Genomic DNA, 19,951 nt, shown 5'->3' on the forward strand with positions numbered 1-19,951 from the left:
AGGCCATTTCTAGCTCAGGCAATATTTTAGAGCTGGGCAAAGCTAGAAAAGAATGCCGTGTTGAATCATATAAGAAATGTTTAAGAACAAGCAGTTAATTTCCATTATGTTTCACAATCTCCGTTTTAAAATGCACTAATATTTACAGGTTTCGCATAGCCGTGACATAGGTTTGAATCTGTTTAATGGCCCTCTCCCCCTCTGTGAGCGCGCGCACACCATCCATTTGCAGGAAGCGCCTGCGGCAGCGTTCCATCAAAACTAATCATAACCATTCAAATCTGCCTCCCCGCTGCAAGATGTAGGAAGAGGACGACTGTTTTACGCAGAGAAATCACTAGATGCCTTTTTACATCCTAGAACAAGAGAAACTGCACATATTACAAATAGCTCATTCTTGTGATCGGTTAATTCACTAGTTGTCCTGAAGTGAGCTGAGATCTGCAGGGGCGTTTGTCTGAGAGAGCGCGCTCTCTCTCTCTCTCTCTCTCTCTCTCTCTCTCTCTCTCATTCTCTCTATCCGGGTCTGGCCCAGAGGGGTTGTGAAACCCCTGGAGCGACTCTCTGTGAATTCCGCTTCAGCTGGGCTCCATTCCTCAGCGCTTGAGCGAGGGGCGCGGACAGGAGCCCAAACACGGAGAGGTGACACGTCGCTGGATGTCCCATGTTCCAGGTGAGGAGCGCCAAATTGGGCTTTGTGGGTTTTTTCTACAGAGAGAGGCAGTGGGTCTTCAGAGCGCAGCTGCATGTACGCATGTGCCAGAGGATGAGCGCGTTCGGGACAAAAATATTTCTCTTCTCCCAGTTTACATCCTGCCGCTTCCCGTTATGTTTAATGGCAGCGCGAAACGACACTTGTGTTGTCACATGTAAAACTGTTCTGTAGCGTAGCCTCGAACAATTGCCTGATATCGTAATGGCGTCCTTGATTAGGTTTCCCGATGCGCTACGATAAGTCGCACGCTCTTTGAACGCGAGGCGAATGTGGAAAGCGATTATGAAAATCAGTTCTTTAACACCGCGGCTGCTTTTGTATTCAAGGGTTTGTGTTGCCAAATGGCAGGTTTGTTCGCAGCCCGAGTGGGTTTTCACGCATTTGTAACACTTTTTGAATGGTGCTGAAGATGTTTTCCTTGTTTATTTGTGTTTCACGGCAGTTGTTATTTTTAACATCACCATTTAAAGTCGAGCTTTCCTTCATTTTCGTCGTATAATACGCTACAGCTGCTGCACGCTCAGAGCGCGTGAGAGAGGAACAAAACGCACGCGCACGAGTTACATCGCATTTTAAGTGCACTGTTTGTCGCGTGATTAACTTTAAATGTATTCCCTGACCAGTGTATCATATCTTCATATCATATCATAAGTTGTAGCCTGTTCTGTTGGCTCCCAGCTGTGGCGCCACATGCTCCCAGCTCGTCGAATTGCCGGTGGTTGTCCAAGTGGATGTGTGTGGAACTGTCACCTGACATTTGAGTATTTAGATATAGGCTACGGTCTAATTAGGTTACCTGGCCAACAGAGGTATCAAAAAGGGCATACTAGTGTGCACTAGAGAGGTCTTTGCTTCTGTATTTTGTGCTGTATTCTTAAACAAGCCAAAATGTAATGGATCAATTGTCTTATCTATCTATCTATCTATCTATCTATCTATCTATCTATCTATCTATCTATCTATCTATCTATCTATCTATCTATCTCAGAAGTAATGGTAAGCTGTCTCTGGGATGGTAGATTTTCAAAATGTACACCTTTGTACATTATTTTCCACTAAAAGGTGCATATTAATATTTTAAAGATTTTAACTTTTTTAAAGGGACCCAATCCAGTGACAGATTTTGAAACTTACTTTCTTAGATAGATAGATAGATAGATAGATAGATAGATAGATAGATAGATAGATAGATAGATAGATAGATAGATAGATAGATAGATAGATAGATCTGTCATATTTATGACTATCTATTTGCTGAAATGTGCTTTTCAAATATCTTACATAATAAAGAATCTTGATAATCTCTCTTTTTACTATTTACAGTCAGATGAAGTCACAGTGGTGAAAAAGGTAGTTTTGATACGGTTGTCTGAATTCTGGCATTCTGTGAATTGTGTAAATTTTTATAATTGTTCAACTTTTTTTCAAATCTCAGGACTCTTTAGTTCATGTTGCCTCGAGCAAAGTATCTATTTCAGAATCCCAGTGGAACCACGTCATCCCATACACTGACTGTGTCATGAAATTGTTTTGACATCCTAACCATTTAGCAAAACCAAATTTGACATTATATATTTACAAAATTTCATGTTATTCAATGATGTCATGGTGGAAATGTGCATAGACCAATTTAAGCTCTATAGAAATAAGGTTCCTGTTCTTTGCACAGACAGAATCGGCATATGAGGACAACACAGTCGGCACCAGCCTCATCTGTTAAATCTGAAAAGAGTCTTGTATAACTGTAGGGGTTCATAAAGTACAAATGTAATTGGTCTCGTAGAGAACACAAGCATTCCTGTACAGAACACCATCAACCACTAAAACGCACACAATGGATCGCATGCAGTGAGCTGAATTGCTGCCCACGGACAGGGCAGAGTTGCTGAGTTTTCTGACTCACTCTTGTAGAATATTCAACATGTTAATGTGGGCTTGGAATCACCTCAAACACAGGTTACTAATCCTCATTCTGTCTTCAACGCTTCTCGACACATCCATATTTTGCATATGCGCCCATGAATATGGATAAGATTAAGAGCAGAATGGCATGCAAGTCTTTCCATCTTACTGTCTCTCTCTGAGTCCCTTGTGCCACAAACATGTGAAGTGTACTGTAGCCTGATGGCTACATCCATCCAACCATCCAGTTGATAAGGGTTATCTTTGTTTAAACCTAAAACAATGAAAAAAAAGTATGAAATATTTGTAAATATATTATAATTATGATACACATATAAATCCTAAATATTATTTATATACTATAATAATATGTATAATGATATGTGATACATATACTGTATATAACCATAAATGCAAAAAATTACAAAAATAATGTTATATATATATTATGTATTATGTATTATGTACAATTATAAAAATGTAAACTTTTTCCAAAACTTCTAATTTCTTAACATTTAAGATTTTTTTAATGATATAGACATTTTTTTTTAAAAAAAGAACAAAATTACTAAAACTAAATATTTAAATGAATATATATATATATATATATATATATATATATATATATATATATATATATATATATATATATATATATATATATATATATATATATAATATTAAATCGCTGATGCTGATAGATATATGGATATATACTAAAGGAACTGCCAGAGAGGACAGACATGTACTACAGGTGCTCGATATGATTTGCATCTCCCTTATACCGGATGGCACACAAAGCTGCGGTGCTCAGAGATGGTTTCTATCTCTCTCCGAGCCCTTCATACCCAGACTCACACTCGCACACTCAGTAGTTACTCTTTTTTGGCAGCCCGGGGCTCTGGCAGTAGGTTCAGCTATATCGCACCTTGGTGTTCCTCTCTCTCGCTCGCTTTCATTCTCTCCCAAGCCTCGGAGGTAGAGGCGATTTGTGATGCTGCGCTCACACTGTTTTTAAAAAGTGCTTCCTCTGAACTTCTCTATCTCTTCAGATTAGTCAGGGAACAAATTACCTGCCTGCACATAAAAAGCCCCTCTCCAATCCTCCGCACAGCCATGTAACGAGCCTGATCTCCCTTTTGAAGAGTGGGCATGTTATTTTCCCTCTCGCCTGCAGGCTACCCTGCCATGTAAATGATTATGAAATTAAATTTAAAACTACACATGTATTCAGCCTCTCTCTTATCGCTATCTGCACAAAGCGCATACAAATCAGGCCGGGATCAGGGCCTCGGCTCAGGACTGCACTTTAAAGCTTTGCTAATTGCTAATTGGGTATCTAGGTGTGAAATGGGCTCTGCTAACGAGAATTTAAAATGTGGAAAGGAGGGTTTCTTTTTTTCCGTTTCTGCTCTCGCTCTGTCTTTCCCTCTCCTTCTCTTTCCTTTGAGAGATGTCAGAGCTGTTTCTGGTGACATGCCTGTGGGCAGGAATGACAGAATGAGACAAAAGAAGAGAGATCTCTCCTTTTAAAATGGAGGCTGATCCTGTGTGCTGTGCAGAGGAGAGAAATGAGATACAGGTCCGTCGCTATACTTCGGCCATGCGAAAAGGACGCTGGGAGTTTAATGATCAAGGATTGGGGCGTCTAACAAAAAGGTGGCTGGTTTAGTTCTAGCTAGGGGTAACCTGAGGACTTGAGTTACTGAGGTCCCAGGAGCAGAGCACTGCTATCAGTGACTGGCTGAAACCGATGAGCTTTAAAACTAACTACAAAACAGAAGTCTGATTCTACATGTTCAGTGTCATCTTATTCATTCGCAAAGTTCGATATGACACTCATTCGAATTTTTTCTTACAATTTTTCCTTGTTCCTTGAATTTTTACATGCAAAGAATTTAATTCAAGTTTTAAAGTCTCAATTTAAATAAATTGTGATTAATTGCATAAAGCCAAAAAGGAAGAAAAAAACATAAAGCTCATTTATTAGTAAAATCATGTGCCACAAGCAACGTGCATATAAAATCAACTTAGTGATTCATGATATTTGTAATACAAATAACATTTTTAAATATTATTATATTGAATTATATATTTAAAATATTAAACTTTTTGCTAATTAGTAATTCATGATATTTAAAATATACAATTCTAATACATATTATACATTCTGCTATATTGCATTGTATTATAAAAGATGTATTCAATGCTTAAATAAAAAAAATATGTTTTTTTAATTGTTTACGCCATGTGACATATTTGGGTCGTTATTTTAAATGTTGGAAATATTGAAACTATTTGTTAATAACTAATTTATCATATTTAAAATATTTATACAATACTAGTATTTATTATAAATTCTAATATATTACATTATATTAGAAAATATATATTAAATGACAATTGATTTATTTTTTTTATTATTATTATTTTAAACACGTTTGTTTTTAACATTTAAATAAAAATAGTATAAGCATTTTTCAAAACCATTTTGCAGACACTCTTACTTGCCACTGACTCATAACTTTTCCTTAAATGTTCACAAGACTGTGGAAAGACTCTGACCGTATAAAGATAATGAGTCAGATGATCGCTGTTGATTTGCTGATGGATGAATAGAGCTTTTTTCATCCCTCCTCTAGCTTTAAAGCCCCACTGAGTTCTAAAATCCGCTTCCTCATGCGTTGCTTCTCTCTGAGGCACAGCGCCGGAGACAAACATCTGCCTTATTCTCCAGAGCCAAACCTCAGCTCTGTGCTGTTCATACTGAGACAGCAGTTGCCTCGGGGTACTCACGACACACACACAAACACAGGGGAGAGGAGAGAGGCGTGAATGCAGAAGCACTTAGAAATGTGTTCTTGATCAAGGTCACTTATAGAGGATGATTTCGTATTAATGGATGAATGTAATGAATCAAATGAAAACTGGCATATTTTGCCATATACTGTAGATTTAGAGATGGTGCACGGCTCTTTATCTACAGGGCCGAAAGCAATTTTATACCGAGCACTCTAGAATCATTCATACATGAAAATATCAATGCATAAATGAGTAACCCATGATGCAATTTAGAGGGACTCCGTTTACATCACAATAGCCTCTATTGCAAGACGGAGGAGTGTAAGAGAGGAAAATGAAAATCTTTCTCTAACCTGAGAAAGTTTGCAGTGAGCTCCAGCTGAGTGGCATTTTCAAATCACTGCACAATGCATATCAGAACAGCAGAAGTTAAATAGAGTCCAGTCACAGTGGCACATCATAAATAGCAAGTAATATGAAACGCTCTAATGCCTAAAACAAAAGACAGCCTTTTGAAATATTCACTCTTTTTCATGCAATGACATTGAAATTTGACATTCAGAATAGATGCAAAAGCACCATAAAATTATCATAAAATATATACTGTATATATATTTATATATATATACTGTATATATATACTGGCCTATATACTGTAACTCAAGTCCTATACTGCAAGCCTTATAAAGCCAACCAATAGCCTCATGGGACAAATAGACAAATTTAAGTTGTTGTTGTTCACTAATAATCTTCCAGTCAGTCCATTTTATAAACTGGATCAACTGGTTTATTGAAAAGAGTCAACTCATAAATGTGCCAATGAGAGCTTTAATGGATCTCAAGATTGGTAAATGAAAATCTTTTTCACCTGCAAAGTAATTTTATGACTTCAAACGACTTTAAAGATGTGTATGAACACTTTTTAAGCCCCAGTCCTCATTCACTTTCACTTTATTGTAAACAAAAGTGTGCAGGATAGGTACACTGTAAAAAAAAATTATAACAATAATTGTATTTTCAGTCAGAAATTGCAAGTAAACTTTACAAACAACAAAAAGAAATGGCTAACACTAAATTGAATGTGAAATCTTCAAGTATAAAAACTGATTTTTTTTCTTGTAAAAAGTAATATTACAATCTTTATTTACATCTTTGAAAACTATTATTTTACATTATAATATGAGGTTAGTGTTTGAAAGTAATGACACAGTTTTTCCTTTTTGTTCCTTTTGTGTTAGTTTTCACTTTTTTGGGTGTTTTTTTTTTTTCCTGCCTACCGGCCATCATTTCACACACAAACCCACAGTGTGCACTTTATGCTGTCGAAATTATTCTTACCATGCACAGAAATATCAATCAGCTCATGACACCTTCGTCTCTCTCTCTCTCTTTCTTCCTGCATCTGTCACATTTTCTCTTCCTCTCACACATACTACACAAAAGGCTGTATACACACACTCGAAAGTATATGGATGGCCTCAGGGTTAGACATGATCACAGCTGCTACTGGAAACTCCCAAATCAAGTCAGCCTGCCTGAGCTGCATAGCCCTTTAATAATTAGCAGGTGTGTGTGTCTGTGTGGGTGTATATTAAAGGCATAATTTAGTGCTGAGTTCTGCCGCAGTCCAATACAGCGTATAGCTGACCGTTGCCTCTTTCTCTCGCTTTATCTCTCCATTGAAGTGCGAAAGTGTGTGTGTGTGTGTGTGTGTGTGTTTTCATTTTGGGCAATCTAGCTCCCATTTCTCTGCACCTTTAAGAGCGCGTGCCTGTTCTCGTAGCTGAAGGTCACTAAAACGCACAAAAAGCTCTCAGCTCTGCGGTCCAATATAGCGCATGCGCAGTGCCTCGGGACTCATACACTGTCAGACTGCAATATGGCGAGAATGCCTGGCAGCGGGGACCACTGCTGTAAAGATGATGAACCGGACCCGATGGCAGGGGAACGGGAGAGAGACGGAGGCTCGGGCGAGGAAGAAGAGGAAGAGATTCAGGAGATCCAGATCACAGGGGAAGAGGGAGAAGTGTCAGAAGAGGAAGCCGAGTTAGAGTGGGAGGAGTGCGGGGAGCCCGACAGCTGCGCTGCTGCCGTGGAGACGGAGGAAGCGGTCCTTATGCGCAATACGGACCAGCTCGACTCAGCGGGGGACCCGCTTTTCGCCGTCCTGGACACGGGACCCGAGGGAGACGTGCACCGCTCCAGGCTGAGCGAGAACACGCGCCTGGCCACCCGGTATGCGGTGCGAATCTTCCGGGAGTACCTAACGGAGAAGGCGCAAAGTACGGACTTTGAGAGCATGGACAAGCACGCGCTCTGCAAAGTGCTGCGCTCCTTCTACTCAGAGGCGCGCTCCAAAAGCGGACAGCTGTACAGCAAGTCCTCCCTCATCAGCATCCGGAGCTCGCTCAACCGCTACCTGAACGAGCCCCCCTTCTGCCGCACGCTGGACCTCACCAAGGACCCCGAGCTGCGCAGCGCCAACCTCGCGCTCGCCGCGGTCATACGCAAGCTGGAGGAGCAGGGCGCCGGTCCCGTGGTGCAGAAGCAAGCCATCACGCGCTCCGACCTGAGAAAGCTCTACACGTCGGCCGTGTTCAGCGCCAGCTCTCCGTTCGGGCTGCTCAACAAAGTCTGGTTCGAGACTTGCATGTACTTCTGCACGCGGGGGCGGGAGAACCAGCGCGAGCTCGAGGAGGACTCTTTCGGTCTGGCCGCAGACGAGGACGGGCGCAAGTTTGTGTACTTCAAAGCGCTCGGGCCGTACCACAAGTCCCGTTCCGCGTCCTGGACGAAGAAAAGAACGGACACGGACGACGACAACCTGCCCCGCATGTACGAGACCGCCACGGAGTTCTGTCCGTACGCGAGCTTCGTGAAGTACCTCTCGAAGCGCAATCCTCTCTGCAAGGCTTTCTTCCAGCGCCCGCGGGATCACTGTAGCGAGACCGACACGACGTGGTACGAGAATAAAGCCATCGGGAAGAACCTGCTGGGCACGAGGATGCAGATGCTGTCGCGTGCCGCCAAACTGTCAAAGACCTACACCAACCACTGCATCGGCGCCGTCTCCATAGCAACGCTCAACGGCATTGCGGGCATCGGGTCAAAGTTGGCGCCTCTCCACGTCTCCCCGGAAACGGTCAACGGTGGAACGCACCTGCAGCACGTGCTGCGCTGCGAGGCCGAGCTCGAGCTCAAACCGCAGAAGGTGATCAAGCGCCCGCGGACGCTCGTCTGTCCGTTAAGCGTTGCGGAACCGGGGGCATCGCCGAAAAGACTCTGCGCGCGCGCGGACACTCCGGCTGTCACCGCGCTAGTCTCCGCTCGTTGTGAACCCAACGGAGAGAGTCCTCGTATGCTGCCCTCACAGGTAACGGCGATTTCTTGTCTCTAGCACGTCGAAAGGTTTTTGGCACGTGACACGGTCTTAGAATAGCGTCTGTCTGTCTGTCAATCACATCCGTCAGAGGACAATTGGGTTTCACACCGAGCATATTTATGCAAATTAAGCATTTAAGATAACAACGTGGGATGTCAGATTTGACTCATCTGTGTGTGTCATTTTGCATGGAACATTTGTCAGCAAATCCCTGATTTACTTCTTCATTATAATGTCAATTTTGTTATGCTGCTGTATATCTGGTGGGACAGAGTGCAGATTTATTTCAGACTGAAACTTCACTTTGAACTGTGTCACTTAGACCCTACACAAAGTGTATTGTACGTTTTCATTTTGGATTAATTTTTGGAGTGAATATGTATTTTTAGGTCTGTTATTAGATTAAACTTTTTTTCTAACTAACTCCTCGTCTTTAAAAACAAGTCCATCATTTCCATCTTTGCCGAGGGGCAGCAGCTCAGATTGCCAGCGGTGGTCCATTTGGGGATGTGATTTAGTTCGATTCGTTCACATGTTGGTGAATATTATCATGCTTTGTAAGTAGGCTGCACTAAAACAGGCACTGATTTCTTCACCCTTCAGCATGAAGGTGAGTGTGAAAAATAAAAGCATTCGTTGCCTGCGGAGGCATGAGCTAATATTGCACCTGTGCTGGGCTCCAGCAAAAAAAAACATTGACTCCTAAATATAATGCCTGAGATGAGCTGTTTAGTGTGTTCTTCAGCTGCATTACACTATATTAATGATCAGAATTAAACAGTGCTCTTCAGTACCTAAATATGCATCCTCAAGAGTTAATACCTGGGCTTTTTTAATGTAACCTCAGCAATATTGTCGTTATGAATGTTAATGTTCTAGAATTTTTCTTTGTTTTTGTTTTTTGTTTTTTTGCCATGCACTTAAATCACAGCATGTATCTGTCTTAAAAATGTTTGGGGTAAGTATGTGTTAGCGACACCTATAGGAAGAAAGTCCTGGAAAAAATCCTGGAAAAAAAATATTTGAAAGGACTTGTCAGTTCTGACACTTGGTCATTTCACATTCACATCCAACGAATTATATAATGCTCCCTTCTTGCTAATTAACTGATGTAAAGTGCATCTTCTCTTTCGCATCATCCTCGGTTGCTATACAGTACATGCTGAGATGAGGTGAGATGACTTAACAATCAACAGTCTGGGTCAGAGACTTTGAAACTTTGGGAAACTTTTTACATTATACATTCATTGAGTCATATGCATTATTTAGGATTATCGTTTTACATATTTTACATTTACAGGTACAATTCTGTTCAAAAGTCTCTTAATGGTCACCAAAGCTGCATTTATTTGATCAAAAATACTTTAATAAAAACAGTAATATAATGAAATAATTCATGTTGTCTTTTATTTTAATTTTATGCAATGGAATTTCAGCATTACATCAGTCTTGAGTGTCACATCATCCTTCAGAAATCATTCTAATATTCTGATTTGCTGCTCAAGAAACATTTATCATTATCAATGTTGAAAACCGTTGGGCTACGGCTGCTTAATATTTTTGTGGAAACTGCGATGCAGTACATTTTTTTCAGGATTTGTCAGGATGTTCCAAAGATTAGCATTTACCAAAAAGCAATACTTGAAATGGAAACCTTAATAAAAATTATAAATGTCTTTAATGCCACTTTCAAAATCAGTTCAAAGTATCAAAAAATATGAACTACAAACTTTTGAAGTTAGTTTGTATATAAATGTATTATTTTGTCATCTGAAGTTCAGAAAGATCATTTGCACACCTATCAAACCAACGCTGTAGTAGCTTCTGACACATGTTGCTTTTATGATACTCTACGTATTATAACACTGACACCTGTTCAAGAAATCATTGATGACACATTATAATAGAAGTATTCATAATCATATTCAAAACAAAGTATTTGAACTATGGCCATTCATTTGTTTGTTTATTTATTTATTTATCACTCACTTATAAGCTCTGTTTTAGCAATGATATTTAGATATCCATTGCACCATTTTCATTCACTTTTATTTTGGTGTTTTTGACTAGATCTGTATATATCTTACCAACTCTCTTTCTGCCTCTCACTCTCAAATCACAAATAATCTACAGAAATATTCCAGTGTGTACATTTACTCATCACCTTAAATACTGCAAAGAGCTCAGCTTCATTTAAACTCTCTCACATCTCTACTGCAATAACTGCTTGTTTAGTTTGAGCATCCTCCATTCCAGAGTAGCTATACAGTACTTTAAGTTTGTGTCAACATCTTTCCAATTAGTTAATGGCGGAGCCAATAGCTCACCCTTCTCTGGCACCAGGCACCATCTGTGACAGTGGAATAATAAAAAGCTTTTGTTCATGTAACACTTGTTTTAACTTAATTGGGTTGTACTTATTTACTGCACAGGTCACTGAACTAGCTTTGTTCTTTAAAGCACAAATATATTACGTTTTTTTATATATGTGTTGTCTGTGTATATGTAAATTGACTGTACAATCTTATTTTTGTCAAAAGCCAAATCAATAAAACCAAACATTTCCCACCCCATGCTCTGTTTTCCTCATTGTCTACACTGCATATATATAAAATTAGCCAGAAAATATATATTTTTTAAAGTGATGCATAAGAAAATGCCTTTTTGACCCGTGTTAGTCTTCCCGTAGGCATAACGCCCCATTCAGCCACCATTAGAAAACCGCACCCGCTAAAACACCCAGTTGTGCCAGAGATGTTTATCATTAGTGCTTTAATGTGTTAGCCTGGATACATGTTTACTTGCACATGTTCTGTGTATTACCAAGGGTTAATGCTTGTTTTTCAGGTCGCTGTACTCATTCTCTCAACATGTTTATTTCTGTAAGACAGTCGACTCAGATATTGTTACTCCGCTCTGGGCGAAAAATGCATTGATAGTGCACTAAGTACACAAGTATACTTAAGTTACAGTTTACTTTTTTCTGTTTTTCATCTTTAAAGGAAACTCTGCCCATGGCTGTTTCATTGCGCCTCAGTAGAGAGTGGCCATTGAGATTTAGCAAACAGTTGTTTCCCAGCACAAGCAGATATTATGTCAGACAAAGCCCAAGGAACGAGCCCCTACTGATGCCAATGAGAGTAGCACTACTGTAACGTTGACAGCCAAATCACCATTAATGCCATAACGGGTCAATTTAATTATTTCCACTTATGTTGTAATGTAGCTGTCAAGGTAGAAATTATTATCTGTGTTTATGTTGTAAAGCATTTAGCGCCGTGCTCCCATTCCACACTCGTGACACATTAACCAAATGAAGAGGCTGCTTCAATTGTTTCAGTTCAAATACTTTCTTATTCTAGTTTAGTGTGCAGAAAGTGCTATAAGCGAGCCATTTAAAAGTTGGTTCCCAGTAACACTGTTGCCCCGTGGTGTTTTTAAAACCATGCGTTGTCTGAATCACCACACTAGCTGTTTTCTGGACAATGGATGGTGGGAGTTTGAGGCGAAAGGGGCTGTAAGAGTGTTCAGGAAACTTGTGATTCTGTTTCTGTTTCAGCTAGTCCACATGAAATCAAAACTGACACCTGTTTATGCAATGCATGATCCTTTTATACAATACATCGACATAATGTTCCAAAGAAAAAGAAATTTGCCTTTGTAAAAGTTAAATCAGTGGTGCCCAAACTTTTACTATGAAGGGCTGAAAGTAAATGTTGCATTATATCCAACTATATTTTTAAAATAGGCATTTTAATGCTAAAGTCCTGTTTTCAATATAACTATGTTCTGGTGTATCAGTGTCCAATTTTTGTAATCCTATCAAATCCTGATGCTTAAACTTTTTTTCCAAGTAAAACTGGTTTCAAATGCCATTTCATGTTGACTCATTTGACCTCCTGCTATAAATATTAATCTTGAAATTTCTACTTACCTGTCTTTTATTCTCAGGAGAATCGCAGCAACAGTGTGGGCATGTCGTCTCGGCCGATCTTGGCACATTCGCCGGTGTCCCCGCTGGGTACAGCTGGCATCCCCACACCCGCACAGCTCACAAAGGCCAACGCGCCGGTCCACATTGATGTAGGGGGTCACATGTATACCAGCAGCCTGGCCACATTATCCAAATACCCAGAGTCCAGGTACATTTCACACACAGACACAAAGCTATATAGAACTGGACACCATAGTATAATAGATAGGACTGGGAATTGATCCCCAAAACAAAGAATCTATCTATTATTATAAATTAGAAAGATTGTTTATCGTTGTTTCATTCTGTGATCCTATATGTTGAAAAGCATACAACTTATACATTTTTATTAGCCTATATCTTGGATAAGTTTCCCACATTAAAGTTTTGTACTGTACAGACACCGATGCACAAACACATTTTATTCTAGGTCTTTAAAGAATATACAAAATAATAAACAAATCTTATGAACTTTGAAAACTCCTCTGGACTATACGAATAGATCAATGAATGATTATTATCAGAATCTACTATATTCATATAATTTATATTATGCATAAATATATGAGTGATGGGCAACAATTAATCACATCTGAAATTATTATTTTTTGTTTATATAATTTATGTGTGTGTACTGTGTATATTTATTATTTATATACTGTATAAAGACACAAACATATATATATATATATGGGGATATATATATATATATATATATATATATATATATATATATATATATATATATATATATATATATGGGGTGGTGTTGGCGCAGTGGATAAGTCACATGCCTTTAGTGTGAGAGACCCAGGTTCCAAGACACTTAACCCCTAATTGCTCCAGAGGCGTGCGACCTCTGACATATATAGCAATTGTAAGTCATATATATATATATATATATATATATATATATATATATATATATATATATATATATATATATATATATATATTGAAAATATTGACATTTACATATATTTATATCCATATAATATATTATAAGTAAATATATTTAATATATAAACGTAACATATTTTTAAATATATATATGCATGTGTTTTCTTATATGTACATCATAAATATACACATTGCACACACATATTATGTACACAAAAACTTTTTTTGGATGCGATTAATCAGTAAAAGTAATTGTTCACCATCACTACATCTACTATTGTTAATTATTCAAATTTAAACGGATGTAAGCTTTCATTTCATGTAGTCACAGTAAGATCAAGTGAATGTCTCCAATCTTTAAAACGAAATAAAAAAATAAAAAAGAATTGAAAGCAACAGTGAGGAATTGTTGATCCCAGAACCAGGAATTGAAATTCCAAACATTTTGGAAACGAATTGCCCTAGCATTAGATGAGGGAGGTGTTCAAAGGTGTTCTTTTTACCAATCAAAATGACATTTTATTCCACTGTATTCCAATTTGTTTGGCAGTCAGCCTAAAATTTCTCAAATGCATGTCATCCTCTGAACACATCTGTTCCCACACAAGTCCTTCATGTGTGTTTGCTCTATATGTATGTGTGTGTGTGGCTTGTCTGTGCTCATTAGCTCACTGACCAGTATATTTCTGCGATGCCAAAGAGCATTATTGTCTTGTAGCTGCTGACTGAGTCAAACATCAGAGCACAGGCCAAAAGGAGCCCGAAGCGCTTTGAGCCAGACTAGCATCCTGTCTCACAACTGCTCACATGTCTCACTTGATTTCCGCCTCCCACTGTCCCTTACAGTGGCATAGAAACACATATTTTCCCATACAGTATCAGATTAGTCTGGTATAATCTAGTATAGGCCTTGGAAAGCCTTTATTGTCAAGTAGACATTTCAGAGAGCATTTGCCTCAGTGACAGTTGTGATCCATTCGCCCCTTGGCTACTTTATCCCAAACAACATGAATATGACAACGCACTCGTTGTGGAGCCAGGAAGCAGGGCGCTGGATGATGACATTTGCGTCGTCAGGAGCAATGATGGCCGCCGCCTCCAGCCATGCCCTCCCTGATGCTGATGCAGATGCAGACAGACTGTGCTGACCGAAAGAACTGTCAAATCTGCTGTCGGACAGTCATATATTCACATGAGCACACTCAGATGATTGTTTTTAATGAATATTTTAGCACTTCCATCAAATCCAAGAACATCCTAGCAGCAACTAGTCATAACAGTTTGTCCTCAGATTGTTTCAGTCATTTATTTTCAGATATCTATTTTATCAACAAAAAACAGTACATTGCTAATACCATTACTATTGTAGTTAAGAGACATTAGCCCTTTAATTGGCCTTTTAAAACACATATAGAATGGATCGCTATGTATTAATTTCTCGTGACAACATTTTTATATTTGTAGCCTATATAGGAATATTGTGGGTTAGAAAGGGGTAGTTCACCCAAAAATGATTTAATAAATTACTCACCCTCATGTCGTTCCAAACCCGTAAGACCTTTGTTCATCTTTGCAACACAAATTCAGTTATTTTTGATGAAATCAGTGGTTCAACCATACTCTTATGAAGCATTGTGGTACTCATGAATGTCTGTCAGTTACTGACACAGAAGAGAAGAATTCTTGAATAAAGTTATTTTAGTTTTATTTGCACACAAAAAGCATTCCCTTGTTGAGCCACTGATGTCACGTGGACTATTTTAATGATGAGTCTTAATGTGGTTTAAAGTTGCTTTCTATGCAGGGTCAGAAATCTCTCAGATTTCATGAAAAATATCTTGTCAGACTGATTGTGTGTAAGAATGTAAACTTAAACATTAGGAAAACATGGGGAAATAAAAAATTCTAAGGAATAAAAAAGTATAAAATTATCCAGAATTTAAGAAAAAAAAATCATATCAATTTACATCATATCATAAATGTTGTTCTTTTGAACTTTCTGTTCATGAAACATGGAAACATCAAGTTAATATTCAAATATCAAACTTAAAAAATATAAAAAACACCAAAAACATTTTAAACTCCAAATTTTGACTCCAAATTTTAGAACTGTTAATAGACTATATGTGTAATTAATTGTGTGTGTATGTGTACCTGGTATTCCCTACATTATGGCGACCAACAAGAATAGTAATACCAATAAATGTTGACCTTTTGTGGAAATTTTTGGTTCCTGTTGAGGAAAGAAGCTTAGAAATCATAGAGAATGTTTTTTGTTTTTGTTTTTGTTTTTTGTTGTTGTTGTTTTTTTATGTTAGGGGTAGGTTTAGGGTAAGGGGATAGAAAATACACTTTGTACAGTGTAAAAAAACTATAAAAAGTGTCCCCATAATAATAGGAATACCAGTGAATATATGCAAGAAAAACCTTTCATAAGAAAGCAAATCATTTTTGCCAATCAATCTAAATATTTGAATATCTGTCTGTTCCTCTCACAGGATTGGTCGTTTGTTTGATGGCACGGAGCCCATTGTATTGGACAGCCTGAAGCAGCATTATTTTATAGATCGCGATGGACACATGTTCCGCTACATATTAAACTTCCTCAGGACCTCAAAACTGCTCATCCCAGATGACTTTAAGGTATTTAAATCTTACACTGCATTATTATCAATGTTATAGTCAGATTTAAAAAAACAGAACGGTGAACGGAATAGTTCACCACAAAATTAACATTCTGTTAATAACCATCATGTTGCTGATATGAAAATTTAAACAAAGACTGAATTTTCATTTCTAGGTGAATCACTCCTTAAGTATCAGTTGTGCCATCTATCTGTGTATCTGTGTGTGTAGGATTACTCTCTGCTGTACGAGGAGGCCCGATATTTCCAGCTGCAGCCCCTGCAGGCTGAGCTGGAGCGCTGGCGGTCGGAGCAGGACTCTAGGTACACATCACGCCTGTGTGAGTGTGTGGTAGTGCGCGTGGCCCCCGAGCTGGGAGAGAGGATAACACTCAGTGGCGATAAAGCCCTCATCGAGGACATCTTCCCAGAGATAGGAGACGTCATGTGCAACTCCGTCAACGCAGGCTGGAACCACGATTCCACTCACGTCATACGCTTTCCTCTAAACGGATACTGCCACCTCAACTCTGTACAGGTGCGTGACACCTTAAACACCACTCACACACCAGCTAATTCCAGGTTTTTATTTATTTGTACGATAAATATAAATTTTTGTGAAGTATTGACCACTTTTTTACTGATTTTTGAGAATTCAAGAATGAAATGAATGAAATTCTCGAAGAGAAAAACTTAAGTACACTGTAAAACAATGGAATTTTAATAATGAATATTTTTCAAAATTGTAAACAAAGATTATTACAGTTTGTTTTAAAAGAAAATACTATTTCAGTTTTTTACAATTTTTTTTTTAACTTGAAAAAATGTGTTTAATTCAGCTTATTCACTTAACAAAACTGTAAAGAGAGATACTGTATAATCATAATAAGCTGAGTAAGTTGAAATTTCAGTTTATTTATACTTCTTTAGTATACTTTTATTATACTATGATTGCATGTATCTACAGTGTAAGGAAAATATTTTACACCACGTTACCACTTCAAAATGAAATCTGCAAGTCTTTTAAAAGAACTTCTTCCAGAAACATCAGCTGATTTTGCATTAGAAACTACAAACACTGGCCCATGATTCATGTCAGGAATGAATGTACAATATGAGCTCAATTTTTCCTATACTGTGCTCTGTAACCATTTCATACTGTGTATGTGTGTCTAGAGGCTGTCTAATCCTGTTTGCTTATTAAATCTTTTGGCCCCTGGCACTTGCCGTCACACTAATGGAAGCAGGAGATTGAGAAAAGTAGAGGCAGAAGACAGGAAAGAAAAATGAGAGAAAAAGAGAGTTGAAGGACAAAGGCGTGATGGAAAGTCACACAGTACAGACAGACAGAAACGTTAACCTGTAAATGAGGTTGGAGGGGAAAAAATACTGAGAAAGAGAAAGATGGTGGAAAACTGTAGATGGAGGAAGGGAGTGAAGGGAATTTTAGTGACGCAGTGCTGGAGAGAAAAAGAGGAAGGGACATCCTTAAGGCACACTACAGGAATGTGATCTCACAGTTCTGTGAAGCGAATATCTGCAGGACTGGAAGAAACCGTGAGAGAGGGAGAGAGAGAGAGAGAGGGAGAAACAGGCAGAAAGAAAGACAGGAATAAGCAAGTGGTTTAAGTATCTCATTTTGTTCAGTTGAGCTGCTGGACAGATGGTTTATAACACTTTCACTGTGTTGTTTTTCCAACTGAACATGACGGTGATTTTGTGCCAGGGGTGTTCAATTAAAGGGATAGTTCACACAAACATGAAAATGGTCACAATCTCTTCATGTCATTTTAAATCCAAATGCTGCTTTTCTCTCTCTCCGTGGGACACAAAAGCAGAAATCTGAAGTGTCTTCACACTGTTCTCTTCAAACAGTGATTGTTTACAGTACTTCTTTAAAGGGATAGTTCACCCAATGAAATTCTGTTACTCAGCCTCATGTCATTCCATACCCGTAAGATCTTCGTTCATCTTCAGAACACAAATTAAGATATTTTTGATGAAATCCGAGAGCTCTCTGACACGTTTAAGGCCCAGAAAGGTAGTAAGGACATCATTAAAATAGTTCACGTGACATCAGTTCTTCAACTGCAATGTTATGAAGCTATGAGAATACTTAGTGTGCGCCAAGAAAACTACAATAAAAGCTTTATTCAACAATTTCTTCTGTTACATGTCAGTCTTCAAGCTCCACATCCTTAGCAACTATGTACATCCGAAACAAGTAAAACATACTGTAATTGTTTTGCATTTGAAACTCAAGCTCTATAAACACATTTGTCAACACCAAGGCTGACAACACAACCTATTCAGCAAGGAAGCATTAAAATGATCAAAACTAAGCAGAACAACTGACTATTTTTAACATGATTTGAGCACCAAACCTCAGGATATTACAATAATCTCTGAAGGATCATGTGACATGTGAAAGCATTGGTGTATATAAGAGACTTCAAAACGTTACTGACCCCAAACATTCAAAACACTTTGTATATTAATGGTTTAGTGTTGGTAGAATATGAAAGGATAATAATTTTGTGTGTGTTTGGGATTTTTTGTGTTCGTCAGGTTCTGGAGCGACTGCAGCAAAGAGGTTTCGATATTGCTGCTTCTTGTGGAGGTGGTGTGGACTCAACCCAGTTCAGTGAGTACGTTCTGAGGAGAGAGATCAAACGAAGTCACCGTGGGGTCACGACCTCCGTCATTCGAATCAAACAGGAACCGCTGGATTAGCTGCCCGCGCTCACAAACAATAAACTGGATATGGTATTTTTAACTGAATTTAAGGGATGTTTTGATTTATGTTGTAATCCTCTTGAGATTTTTTTTTTCATTGGTACTGTCCCTAAATAAACCGTTTCAAATGAGGAAAAATAATGTTGAAATTCAAACGGGAACTTTTTCTGAACGCCTCTGGCTGAGTGGTCTCCATTTGATTCCCTGTGCGAAGGTTTGTAATAAAACTTCAAGACTGCCAGACTGCACTTTTGCTGGATTTGTCTTCACCATGACAGCTAGGAGTGGAAGAGGCTAAACTAATGTTACACTTTATATATGACATCCTGTAAAGAATTTCAGCTGCCATACTTATTTAATAAGCTGTTTGATGAATAATTTATGTTGTTAATCTTCAAGTGTTTCTCTCATAAATAGCATATCACACCAGAGAGGAATAGCAGCTCTAATTAGAAAAATACATACACATGTAAAGGATAAATCACAGCTTTGGGTTTCTGAGGGATCGTTTGACTAGACTTACCCTCCTTTTGTCAAACAGAGTCAAGAAACTGAATGATCTGAAAGATTTCATAAAAAATATGTTTCTTTCCCAAACTGTTCTTCATTTTTTAAAATAATTTTAACAAGTTCAAAAATAAAACTCAACCAATCTGACAAATTAATTTATGCTGTAACTTGCAGTATTTCTTCTTTTAAATACTACACAAAAAATGAAGATTGATTTTTTTCTTTTTCTTATATTTATAGTGTCTGGCTACACTTAAAACTGGTTTATAATCCATGAGATTAACGTTTGAGAAGAATGTAATGTGACGTTGTTAATAAAAGTTTTGAAAAATCAACAAGACTTGTTTATTAACATGGAAAATATGCCTTCTACATAACACACAGGTTTCAAGGGATTGTCTTTAGAC

At 38.2% G+C, this 19,951-nt stretch overlaps 1 protein-coding gene across 2 annotated transcripts; it reads left to right on the forward strand.

The window, feature by feature from the left end:
* The first annotated feature begins 518 nt into the window (after positions 1-518).
* On the forward strand, positions 519-19,723 carry LOC113037750 (BTB/POZ domain-containing protein KCTD1-like). 2 transcript variants are annotated; one of them, XM_026195101.1, is made up of 5 exons: positions 519-673; positions 12,753-12,943; positions 16,173-16,317; positions 16,531-16,836; positions 18,867-19,723. In XM_026195101.1, the coding sequence occupies exons 1-5, from the start codon at positions 665-667 to the stop codon at positions 19,029-19,031; spliced, it is 816 nt and encodes a 271-aa protein (XP_026050886.1). In that variant the 5' UTR covers positions 519-664; the 3' UTR covers positions 19,032-19,723. The 2 variants fall into 2 exon arrangements, with proteins under 2 accessions (XP_026050886.1, XP_026050885.1); XM_026195100.1 differs by lacking the exon at positions 519-673 and adding an exon at positions 6,774-8,792.
* Positions 19,724-19,951: the final 228 nt, after the last annotated feature.

Source organism: Carassius auratus, chromosome 20 (genome assembly GCF_003368295.1).
Source record: "Carassius auratus strain Wakin chromosome 20, ASM336829v1, whole genome shotgun sequence".
Lineage (NCBI taxonomy): Eukaryota > Metazoa > Chordata > Actinopteri > Cypriniformes > Cyprinidae > Carassius > Carassius auratus.